This window comes from Excalfactoria chinensis, chromosome 2 (genome assembly GCF_039878825.1).
Source record: "Excalfactoria chinensis isolate bCotChi1 chromosome 2, bCotChi1.hap2, whole genome shotgun sequence".
Taxonomy (NCBI): domain Eukaryota; kingdom Metazoa; phylum Chordata; class Aves; order Galliformes; family Phasianidae; genus Excalfactoria; species Excalfactoria chinensis.
In genome coordinates this window covers 133,680,660-133,693,694 of record NC_092826.1, presented here as the reverse complement: position 1 = coordinate 133,693,694, position 13,035 = coordinate 133,680,660, and the positions used below count along the sequence as shown (strand labels likewise).

The following is a 13,035-nucleotide window of genomic DNA, read 5'->3' as shown; positions in this document are numbered from 1 at the left end:
CATTAATAGCAGTGAGAGTAACTGATAATGTTTTGATTGCATTGAATACAGTCCTAATGCACCGCTGAATCTGTAATTTGCACTGATTGATCTAATATATGTTTGCACGATTTAATTTAATTACTTGTCTTTAAATTGCCAAATAAACTTTCAATTTAAAGGTCACAAGTGAAAACCCCAGTATGTCTATTTCTCTAACAAGAGCAGCGTATTAGGAGCGTTTCTCTGTTAGAAGTTTATTACATGCCATCTTCTGTTTGTTCTCCTTCCTTTGTCTTATTTACTCGTTTGTTAGCATCTTAAACTTCCAGTGAATTTGATCACAGTGCACTTCCATGCTGCAAGTTGTTAAATTCCAAGTTACTCTTTCTCACTTTGGCGGGTGGGAATCAACTTGTATCAACTTGGTCTGCTGCTTATGCTTTCAGGAGCCAGAGTTGTTTTCTATTAATTGATTCATCTGTGTAAATCTTAGGGGCATCTTGAAAACTGGTTTTACTCATAATATAGCTAGTAACAAAGCTTTGCTTGCATATTCCTCCAAAAATGTATTACAAATAAAAGCTCAGTACAACTGAAGTTCACTCCATTAAGTAGCACAAAATATTTCCTGAGGGCAGTTTTCTTATAGGTTCTCGCCAGTAAGCAGGCAGCAGTATCTTCTTCCAAGAAAAACCACCTTAAAACAAAACTGAAGCAGTTTATAAATTTAAGGTGTTGAAGTAGAAATTACTTTTATTTATGCTGTGTCAAATATGAGAGACTTGTCCTTTCTGAAGCTTTTGCAAGGTGCCTACAGACAAAGGCATATTGCTTCCATATCATCCATTGCTTCCCTAGCATTCCTTTTTATTTCTCACTCAAGTTTTCCATGTCACTGAAGTCTGATATGGAGTGCATACCAGCAGCAAGGCAGTGGTAAACCTGAAAACAGTGACTGCTGACAGTACTTTTTGGATGGCAAGTTGGAAGTTCTTGGAAGGGTAGGATTTACGTGTGAAAACATCTGTTAATTAGTAGCACTGTTTTTTTAGCTTGGTGTAATATGACTTGTAGTCAACTGCTGCTAATTCTGTAGAAGAACTTAATTTCACAGGATTAATTCAAAGCAGTCTGATATTTCTTAATGAAACTTGTTTTCATGTTTTCAGAACTTAAGGAACTCCAGTCTCAGCTAGTCTGATTCAGCTTCCTTTAGAGTCTTTTATAATAGCTTTTATAAGCACTTTATTAGCATGGTCTTCACGTGGAAAAAAGTTTTCTTCCTTTTTTTTTTATCCCCTTGAGTATAGCAGTAATGGGACCACAGAGCTTCAGTGACTCATCTCACCTGCATTGAATTTTATAAGGGCAAGGTGATGAAAATTCCTGTGTAATCAGACAGTTCCCTTAATAGCATTCTTTTGTTCTTTTATTCAACAGGAGCTGGATCTTAAAAGGTCTTTTGTATAGCATCTAGACACAGATTCCTTTAGAAGGCCCATTAAACTCGGTGTCACTCTTTGACACCTGCCTATTAACACTGTCTTTTAGGAAGATTACTTCAGAAAAGCTGTGTGTTTTTCTTCCTTTCTCAAGTGCTGTAGTTCTGAGTTTCAAAACAGGTGCATGTTTATCACAGCAGCAGTAACTTCTTTGAGGCTACGAAGTTAAAATTGTATTGATTCTGCTTAATTTTATGTGATGTAGGTAGAAGTTGATTCTGTCTTGCACATACATTGAACCTACCTTGGGGAGAAGATATACATGAAAGTATGCTAGTGTTTGTGATGGAGTAGGTGTTACCTTGATGCTTTTCCTTCTGTTCTGGATTGGAGGAAACTGACAAGAAAAATAGAATTGCAGAGTCACTACTGTGATCATGACAGACATTTTTCCCACAATTTTCTGTTGTTTTCTCATTTTTGGACTGTGTAGTTATAACGACAAATTTACCTTTTATCATTTGAGCTCCTTGTGAATTAGAAAGTGAACTGAACATAGTGGTTTAAATTAATGCGTCATGCCTTGTGGTGGAGTGGTACAGGGGTGTAACACCATCATGCACTGTAGTTCAGCTGATAAGCAGAAATCTGTTAGGCTACTTTACCACATGGCTTCCAGGAAAATGCTTATACATTTTGCTGGGCTTACTGACTTAACACACTGAAGGGCTTTTACTTTAAACGTCTTAGTTTGTAAATAACATTATGATAATATGCTACATACCTACATATGAAATGGAAATTGCAACCTACCATGCTGTGCATGTATTTTCAAGAACGTAAGTCCTCCTTAGGCTTCTTATCATGATCACTAGAATTATACTGGCTATCATTCCTTTTTTGCAAAGTTGTCCATTTGTAGTCTGCTGTAGGCTGAGCCCTTCTCAGGAACATGTTTGTTGTATGAATCTTTTAAATTGGGTCTATTAAGAATCTTAGAGTTTAGCTAAAAATAGATAGAAATAACTGAGCTAGTCACACTAGGAGCTGTTTTAATAGAGATAGGGTCTTTGAGGGTATGGTTTATTTGATAAGTGGTAGATAATTTAAGATAACTTTTTTTTTCCTAGCTCGCTCTGACGGCAATAAAAGGAACCCACAGGCTCTTTCAGACGTAGAGCTTTTAAAAATACCAGCATTTGTTTTTCCATATGGATAATCACTTCACTGAGGTGATATAATTGGCAGATGCTTATGACTTCTCTGAGGCGCCTTTAGCAGAAAATGCTTTAGTTAGTTTAGTTAGCAACTAGAACTAGTTATGTCTTTCATGTACTTCAGAAACGTAACTTTTGGTGCCTGTTTAGTGCTTTTGCCCTCTCCTCCTGTACTTTTTGAAACCGATGTTGGCTTCTGTAGAGTTTGACCATTAAGGAGCACATCACGTGATCCTCTGCTGGCTAGTTGGTTAAGTTCATCAACTGTAGACAGACGTACCTGCTGTAATTGATTGATCCCTAAGATTTGTCTAGTGTGGTGTAGTATGTGACCTGTGCTATCTTGAGATGGAAAGCAAAAGTTTCCTTCTGCTGTAGATGGTTTTCATTGAAAAATGATGCATGGAAGTTTGAGAGACTTCTTTCCTGTGGACAGAGAGAGAATTTAGCCATCTGCCAGAAGGTTCAGAATCTTGGATTTGGGCTGCAGTATAATAAGGAGCTGGCATATATCTGTCTCTTCTTAAACATGCATCTATTTGTATGCTTAAGTTTTTAAACGCCTATATAAGTAAGTGGGGTAAAAAAAAAAAAAAGGTAGTTCTACAAAGCTGAGTTAAATGACCCAGTTAAGTATTATTTCTGTAAAGAAGTAATTCAGTGCTAGTAATGATTTGACTACGCTTCGCTGAACTGGCATTTCACTTCATAGGTGTGAAATCATAGGGATTACTAAGTCCTAGCTCTTAAAATTTGAAATGAGACTTTGATAAGCTAGGTTTTTTGGATTACGTACTAGTGAACCACAGTTACTCATGTTCTAAGGTAAACCTGTAAAGGCAGGCTTTAGTAATGCATGAAATCAGTACATACTCTAACTTACTTTTTTTTCCTCAAGTTTTAGCTTGTAATTTCAGAATTTCATTCACAGCACTAAGTGTATATTGAATGTATGTATTTCTGACACCTAGGTCATCACAAACTTGGTGAAAATGCTGAAAGCAAGAGATACAAGGAGAAATTTCTGTCCACCAAATCACTGGCTCTCAGAGCAAGAAAACATTAAAGCAGATAAGGTAAGTGTAATTATATTCCTTCTCACAGAGCATTACTGATGTTGAAGTTTAATTTTTGATTCTTAACAATACCAGCAATGTTGATATTTTGCAGTTTTAATGATGGGTTAAAATGTGTAGTAACACTGCTTATCTGTGAAGTATAGAAGTCTTGCATCTGTTACGAAGCTTCTATGTTAAATTGCTTTACCAGGCCATAGTGTAGGACCCACACCACAGTGCAGTATTGCAGTTAAGCTCTATATACAACAACAGAGAGTTGGAAATTGTGTAGCTTTTTTTCTTTTTTTGCAGTTAATTTTCATATTATTTCAAGTTTTTCTCAAAATAAAAACACGGCAGTTGTTCTCTTGTGGAATCATACCTCAAAATTTACTTCCAAAATACAGTAAAATTCAGTTGCATTTTCTGTGCTTATCTCGCGTAATGATCACTTTTTTCCTGAAAGCCCTTGAACAAAATGGCGTTGATTGAACTTGTGTATGTATGCGTGCCTATGAAAATGCTGTTATAAATGCACATTCACCTCCTTTGAATCACTGAAAAGTTGGATCTTAAGCCAGTGATATCTGAGGCAAACTACCATGCAGTGTTAGATGTTCCAATAGTTGGAGGTGTCTCATGGCAGTGAAAGGCTATAGGCTGTTCCATTTATTTTTGATTATTGCTTGTTTGTGTACCTTGTGTCCAAGATTTCCATTTCTCTGTGTGACACTTCTTCAGAGTTGGTAGGAAATAATGCCCACACACCTTAAAGTAGTAGTCTTAAGCAGTAGTGTTATTCTGATCCTCAGTTCAAAGTAAGAGGATTTATTTTACATCTCAGAATTCAAACTCTACTTTTGTAGGATCTTAAATATCAAAATTTAGTGTGTTAATCTACTAGGTTACACAGCTCTATGTGCCATCTGCTAGACATGTATGGAGAGTCAGAAGAATGGGAAGAATAGGACCATTGCAGTCTACTTTGGATGGTAAGATACAACCTATGCAACTTTGGCTTTACTGAGGCAAAATAAGCTTGTCTAATGTGTAGAAAACCTACCTTTTACAGAGTTGAGCTGAACATCTTGTATAATGTTTTAATAATAACAGAAGGCAAAGCAGTCATTTATAATCTTGTTTGAGTGTGTTTGTTTATCTTTGGAATATTTATTGTGTAACAGCTTTTCTAAGCTTCTGCTGGTTTTGCTGGCTTTGATGAGGTGTAACAGTAACAAGTGATAAGTGTTAAAAAGTGTGAATGTGTATAAAAGGCGGTTGCAGAAGACAGAAAATGCATACATGTGCATAATATACAATATAATGTTTTCTTTTACTGTATACGTATTTTTTGGTATCATGATAAGTATTAATTACAGTTAGTAAATATTGTCTCTGATTGGACTTCTTTCTTTGTATCACTCAAAATAAGTGAACTTTATGGAACTTCTTTAGAAGCATGTGAGAATTGGGCTAACTTAGCTATCAAGGAAAAATTACACTAGTTTAATTGCACTAATGCACTTTTTTATGTTGACAGTTTGCTTCTGCTTTTCAGACTTCTGTATCTTCACTATTTTAGAGTTTTACCTTGCTGTGTTCTAGTTAAATCACAAACACTTGGGAAGATTTTAATACTGAATTAAAAATGGGACCTTTAAGCAGCAAAATGATTTGTCTGTGAGAGTCCATTCTCTCTTTGAAGATGATTTCACTTGCCAGTGTCTTAGCCAGATAGAGCAGATCATTTACAGAAGACCATAGCCTTTGTATGCTACCATAGAGTTCTGCAGAACTAAGAGATTTGACCAAGTTTGAAATAGAAGGATTTGTTTTTGATGACAAATTTTGTTTGAATAGTTAGAATGATTTTAGTTTACTTTGATTACTATATTAATCTAGTTATTAGGTAGCAACTAGTTGGTCTAGTGTAAGTACTCCTCAGAATTCTGAATCAAAACTTTTTGTTCAGCTTAGTTTCTCCTTTTAGTAAAGAACCAGCTGTCAGCAGTGGGTAGTAGGAAGTCTTGAAAATAAGTGCTTAGCAAAGATTGCTGAACATCTGTATGCTTTTTAGGCATTGCTGTGCTGTATTGCCTCAGCATCTTTCAAATGCAACTTCCTCATGTCAGGCCTGTTCCATGTTTGTTACTCCCAGGTTCTCATCCACCTCCTAGCTTGCTAGCCTCCTGCTAGTCTCCTTCCCCACTGACCTGCAACACCTTGAGTTTGCTCTTTTCTCTCCCTTCCCATAACTGCATCAGTGCCCTCTGTTTCCTGAGTTAGCTTGATTTGGGTGACAAACACATAAGCAGGCGTATTGGCCTGATAAGAGCTGAAATCTCCTTGCTTTTCTGTAGTCTGGTCACTAAGGGAATTTCTGTTGAGCCAGTTGCAGTTTTTTTGTAAAACTTGAGGATTTGTGAATCCTCTGTTTCTCTGTTGAATTTAAAATTAATCTGTTTAGTTCAAAGATGTATCAAAGGGAACACATCAAGAGAAGATTACGCTGCTGGTGTAAACATCATTTTGATAAGAAATCAGGCTAAAACCAGCGCAATCACCTGCTTGTTTTTGCACATTCACGTTAAGTGTGAATGTGACTTATGCAAGCCCTCTTGACTCCATATGGGATAAAGCCAATTAGCATGAAAGTACCGCTGCATCGCATATGGCCGTGTTTATTTGCACTTTTTCATTTGCCTAAATGGCAGACTCGTGAGTTCTAAATGCCCTCTGTATTGATGACTCCATCCCATGTTTCTCTTTAAAGAAGGAAGCTGTGATGGAGAAATGCAGATAAAATTGACTAATTGACTGGAATAATTGAACCATCGAAGTCATGTAGTAGTTTACCCTTGCTGTACACACACTTTTTATTTAAAATGCTTTTAACCCTTAGCTTAATAGACAACGCACATTGACTTTAATTAAAAATCACAGATAATCTGTGTAATCACAGATAAGTATTTTATCAGGAATTCCAAAGACTTGCAATGTTCAAGGCTTCCCCAAATGAGTATACATCAAGTATAGTGGTGTATTGGGTTATGTCTTGTTAATTCATTGCTTATTATATCTCTACTTAAAGTGCTTTAAGGAGTAAAAATAGCACCAGAATCAAACAAACAACCCCCTTCTCTCCCTCCCTCACTCCCGCCAAGCAGAAAAGTCTGACAAAACCAAAACCAACCTCCTGTACAAAACTTCTCATCAGTGAATATTGCTGCGATGTCCTGTTGTAGAAGGGCAGTATTTCTGTAGCAACTAAGATTTCATGTGATTTCTGTAACCTTGCTATTAGGAGAGAAAACCTGGAGAAACAAATGTTATATTTCTGTTGATTTCTTTACATTTGTTTAATTCTTATTTAGTGTGTAAAAGAATTTGTTTGAAAGTGGATGTTGTAGTTGAAAGTACTTCAGATGTTTTGGATATTGGGGTGGGAATGTTGTGTATTCCTGTGGTTAAAGTCATGATTACATACATCTTCTGTGATGTGCTTTTTCTTAATTAAAAAGTTAAAATATCAGTGATACGACAGTAACTTTTCTTCTGAATAAACTTAAACATGAATATGGTTGTATAGATTTAGTTCTCAGACTGCTTTTTATTTCTGGTTGCCTAACATGTTAAGAAAGGTAAGGCTTTTTGTTACTGTTTCATAAACCAACTATTTTAATATCTGTATTTTAATGCAAAGTAAATTGAGTAACTTGATTTAAAGAAAGAAAAAAAAAAAAAGTCAGAACTGTTTAAAATTGTTTCCAAAATTATTAAAAGTATTATTTCTATTTTAAGTGGGTTTGGAACCAGCACCTCTTTCTGTATCTGAAGAACGACAGCTTGCAATTCTGACAGAGCTACCTTTTGTCGTTCCTTTTGAAGAAAGAGTAAAGGTACCTAATTTCTAAATTAATGTTCAGTTTTGGTTTTTGAGTTTGTTTCCTTTTGTTTTTCAATAAGCTTAAAATAGCATGTGGCTAACTAGAAACTGGATTGTTTCTCTGCAGAAGTATCTGACATGCCATACTTGTTCATGTGGCACCTGAATATATAAAGTCAGACTACTTTCTTCTTTTTTAATGATTCTGTTGTCCTTTATAGTAAATGTATTACAATTAGGAACACAGATTCCAAGATATGAGAGCAATGATGTATTCATTCCTGATTGATCTACGTGATTGCACCCTCTTGTGGTAAGCAGTGTGCTAGCTTGTGTATCTACTACCAGCTGATTGCAAGGGCAAGACTGGTGCAGAGGGTGGATTTACTCAGAACAAGTTGATAGGTGTCCATTGCATTCAGTGTCTGAGCAGATGAACATGAAGAATGATGCAAAATTATTGTACTGTTTGACTCATTTTTGTGTATTTTCTAGATTTTGAATATATAATTGCTAGTTCTATCAGCTATTTCAGTTTGCAGTATATACTTTTTTAAAGCTATAATTGTCACAAGGGGTTTTTTTAACTGCTTTTGTTGTCAAAAGTACCAATTACTTAAAAATAAAATACTCGGCGAACTGTCTTGGAAACATTTAATTACAAGGCACCATCAAGGGAATGAAGAACAGTTCCATAGGGAAAGTAAATCAGTGTTTGTCAAGTACTGCCATGTGGCAGGACTGAACTGGGATCACAGCAAAACAATTGGACGTGACTTAAAGCAGGGGCTCGTATGTTAATGTCCTGTCACTGTCTACAACCTCTGGACTCGTAAAGCTTTAAGTTGTACATATCTTAAGTTTCTGGAATTGATAAAACCTGTTTTCTATTATCACAAAAACTGAACCTTAGCTTCTTGTTTTGGAGGATAGCATCTTTTCAATCATTAAAAATTATTTGACAGTTTGTGAGAAGGATAAAGCTCCAGGCTGCACGCTTCTGTTATTCAAAGACAAGATCCTCTTCAACTGCTTGTCAGACCAAGTATGGTCCTTTTTGTGTAGCAATAGGAGCCAACATGCTTGTGGAGTTTCCTACCACTCCTTTTACTGCAGGTTGTTTTGTAGGGAACGACAATATTATTTTATCCCCTTCCCAGTTGTCATCCATTGTAGCAAGCCTGGTGTTAAGATCATGTTTGCTCCATATATCCTTTCATTTTCTAACTTGTTTGAATTTCCAAATGTTAGATACTGTTGTAAGCAATTACTCAGTCCAGTTTTATGGTGAGCTGTTCAGCTTGCTAATCCCAGGTTCAGTTGGTACAGTTGTTCAGACAACTTTCAGTCTGCCTCACTGTCCATTTCCCTTAACCCGTGCTATTGTCAGCTTGCCAGTGGTGATGTTATGATGTGTTTCAGGCACGCTTTTCTATCTGTTAACTTAAGCTAAGTTAAGCAGATACTTAAGTTGCACATTGGCATTCTTGGTTTCAAGATTTGCATTTGCATGAAGATTGAATCATTTAGGAGTCCAGCCTGTACCAAAACGAACATTTTTTCAGTGACAACCACCCTCAAATCACTCACTGCACCGAGTATTGTGTAGTAGTAGCTAATAAATCACACTCAGCATATTCATATGCCCTGTCCATAAAATGAAAGTATGCCTGGTTGTGTGTCTTGAAGACATTCAGCCATAGGACAGTTTAGATCAGAAGGAACTTGTTGAGGTACTCTAGTTCCCTTCCCTCTTCAGTCAGGGGTACATTCAAAGTTAGATCATGACGCTAAGAGTCAGTTGTCCTGATTTCACAGTCTGTCTTTATGTTCTGTTCTTCCTGATTTTTCTTTTTTTCTTCATGCCTGTTCAGTGTTTATCTTTCTGCACCTTATGGCTTTTATTTTCTTGTTTTTTTGCTGTTCACCATAGGGAAGTCTGCCTTTGTCTACAGTGATTCTCCTACCAGGAGAGTCGTTTGCTAACTGTAGCATCCATACAAGTAGTAGATCTTAGATTTCACTCTAGTGTTGTCTGCTCTTCTCAGATTTTCCTCTTTTATTTGTAAACATCTGTGCAAAAACCAAAAATTCTTAGTTCTGAAAGCAATCTGATATTATTGGGAGATTGCATCTCTTAGAAAATATACTGAAGTATTCATTCGATATGGGAAATATGCAAGAGAGGAGGACATCAGTAAACAGATACTCCCTGCATTGGGGGTATTTTGAACATTACTGATTCATTAGGCAAAAAAGGCCAACCCGCTTTTCAGCGTAGAAACATAGTTACAATTACTATTCAGAGGAAGTCTTAATGGGTTCCTATTGTGATGACTTGCACAGGGGCAATGTGAAATTCAATTTATGCTTCAGCTGGCATTATTATTAATTTTAATGTTTGTTGGTATGACATTCAGGCAATGCTATCCACTATATCACTGGAAATTACTTGCTTACTGCTTCCAAGAGGAGTACTGACACCTCATATCTTGCTTCTGGAAATAATTGTTTACTAATACTGAGGATTGCCTTTGTGTTCAAAGTATCATATGACTTTTTCCCTTTGTTTTTGAATGCTTTACATTTCAGAACTCTGAAAGTTAGGGAGAGGAAGCTGGAATGACTGACACAAAGTCTGTAGAGGTGCCTCTTTATGTAGAAAGAATTGAGGATGGTATCTTAGCACGAGAAAGTTTTTGCATGTCAGTCCCCTGTTCTTCCCTCCCCTGGGACATGGCTCTGTATTTCTGGAGCTTGATGATAGAGAGGGCAAATCTCTTGAAAGTGAGTGCCCAAAGCAGCTCAAAGGACAGTAATAGTAGTGAATAACATCTTTTATTGAATGTTTAGATCTATACAGTAACTTGATTTCTTTTCATTCATTTTAACAGATTTTTCAAAGGCTAATCTATGCTGATAAACAAGAAGTTCAAGGAGATGGGCCGTTTCTAGATGGAATTAATGTCACCATTAGGAGAAATTATATTTATGAAGATGCTTATGATAAACTTTCTCCTGAAAATGGTAGGTTTACAATGAAGTGGTCAAATTCTAATGTATTTAATCCATCTCATCAAGTATTTATGTATTTTCTTACTTGAGCAGAACAGTAATGAGCTACTAGATCTTTTGCAATGGCTGTGACTAAAAATGGCTATCCTGTTTTTCTAGCCAGCAAAGGAATGCAGGAGAGGTTTCTCCTCAGTGAAGAACTAACTAGTAATTTTTTAAAAACAACCCAGTTTGTGGAAAGACTGGGCAGTTCCTAGTAGGTCTTGATGTGTTCACTAACTTGGATGCTTGGTGGTTCAGGAAAGATTGTGGTGCTGGGCATTCTTTCATGAATATCAACTGTCCATCCATAGTCTGTGCATGAAATGAAGCAGTAGAAGGTTACTTATTTATTATTGGCTGGAAGTAAGTATAGTCAATACAAAGTTTATTATAAAAGCTGTGTTTATTGTCTTGAAGCCTTCAGTGAGTTGAGCAAAAGGGCTTACCTTCTTAGGTACGCATACACAGTTCAAGGATTCAATATTATTTGCTCTGGGATTTGCATTAGAAAAATTCAGAGAGAATTTCCAGTGAAGTAGGAGGAAAAAAAAGCAACATTTGAGCCACTTCTGACTTTCTGCCACCTTCCCACCTCAAATAACTGTTCACATTTCCAACAGAGAAAGTGCAGCTGAAGTTTAAGATTAGATTTTTTGCAAGAAAAATGAATTGACCTCTTGTTGTTTACGAGGCACCATCAGCTCCTCAGCTTGGGTATCTGAATTACCTGTGGTGCTGACCTTGCTCTTTTCTAGGGGTAAGCAGTTACCTATCAGAGCAAGCAGGAAAGTAATCCAAAGTAAGGGATGAGTGCTAAATCAATGAGCTGAAATGGATCACTTCAGGGTTGAGAAGAGTGAACCTATGGAAGGGGGGGAAGAATGGTGGTGGATAAAAGGAGAGTGGGAGCACTTCGTTTGATGGTAACAGGCTGAGAAGTGGTTTCAGTTATTTCTCATTTCTTCATCCTTTGTGTGTGAGGAATGCAGGAAAGGATTGTGGATGATGGGTATCACCTGTACCTTCTTGTAGGGTTTCTCAGTACTGCAAGCAGGTGTGTACAATACAGTATTTGTCAATCAACAGATAAATTAATAATGCAGTGTTGTAAGGTTATTTCTAGGATGTAGCAACAATCACAACTTCTTAATCCTCTCAAAAGCACTCTTCTGTGAAACAAGCAGAACACATTGAACTTCAACACACCTTGCTCAGTGGAATTACGTGCCATGGCATGGAGTCCAAAGTAGCAGAGGTATTAAGTTGGTTTCAAAGAATATTATATAAGGTGTTGCACAGCAGTCAGTCCCTCTAAAGGAGTGTAGCACTTACTGGCAGTTCCTTCAGACAAGACAGAGTAGAACCTTCCATTCACAATGCTTCATGTAAATAGAATTGGCAAATAATTACTGGGGCTTACGAAAATACTCATTAGAATTTTTGTTCCCCTACTAGTGTCTTTGTAATTCATCCTTTGGGCTCTCTTGCAGCAAGATGCCTTGTGCAGATTGAGTCCTACACATTAAATATCCTGAAATTCAAGCCAATTTTGCAACAGTACTCCTTACTAGTGCCTTTTTTTTAATATACAAATATATAGATAGAAACATACATGTAGTGGCAAGCAAAATTCAAGTAGCTAGTTACATCTGAGTCTCTCTTTCTCCTTTCTCTGCAGAACCTGACCTAAAAAAGCGCATTCGTGTTCACTTGCTCAATGCACACGGTCTTGATGAAGCTGGTATTGATGGTGGTGGAATTTTCAGAGAATTTTTAAATGAACTACTTAAATCAGGATTTAACCCCAACCAGGGATTTTTTAAGACCACCAATGAGGGACTTCTTTATCCCAATCCTGCCGCACAGATGCTTGTTGGAGACTCTTATGCCCGACATTACTACTTTCTTGGAAGAATGCTTGGAAAGGTAAAAACAGAGCGATGTAATTTAAAGCTATCGTAATACCGATATACATTCAGTAAATGTTTTTGGATGGGGTAGATGGGAAACGTTTTCCTTGAGTGTAGAAAGATCCTCAGAACTCTCAAATGTTGGGTCTGAGCATTATTTCCACATCTTACAGAACCTTCTCATTCATTTCACTAAGCTGCATCAAAAGTACAGAGGAATTGACATACCTTAATGAGCAGCAGAACAAAATGTGTGTGTGTCTGTCTCTGTGTTTATCTTCTTTTAATGTTAATTTGCTTGAAGCTTACAGGACTACTCTGTTTGTGATGATTTTAACATGGGACGTTCTGGAGTTTGATTCCAGTTTAGATATTCATCACTAGGAATCTCTGAGATTATTTATAGAACCAAGCAGTTTCTAGTTGCATTATGTGCAGTTCTTACAGCATTAACATTTGCTTTGAGCATTTACAACATTTATG

At 36.7% G+C, this 13,035-nt stretch overlaps 1 protein-coding gene across 1 annotated transcript in view; it reads left to right on the top strand.

The window, feature by feature from the left end:
- UBE3C (ubiquitin protein ligase E3C) overlaps window positions 1-13,035 on the top strand; it is a 66,555-nt gene that overhangs the window by 28,547 nt on the left and 24,973 nt on the right. Inside the window, exons 14-18 of the mRNA XM_072328897.1 lie at window positions 3,613-3,717; window positions 4,604-4,691; window positions 7,501-7,598; window positions 10,480-10,612; window positions 12,321-12,568. Coding sequence (XP_072184998.1) covers window positions 3,613-3,717; window positions 4,604-4,691; window positions 7,501-7,598; window positions 10,480-10,612; window positions 12,321-12,568 — 672 coding nt within the window. The remainder of the gene's footprint in view (window positions 1-3,612; window positions 3,718-4,603; window positions 4,692-7,500; window positions 7,599-10,479; window positions 10,613-12,320; window positions 12,569-13,035) is intronic.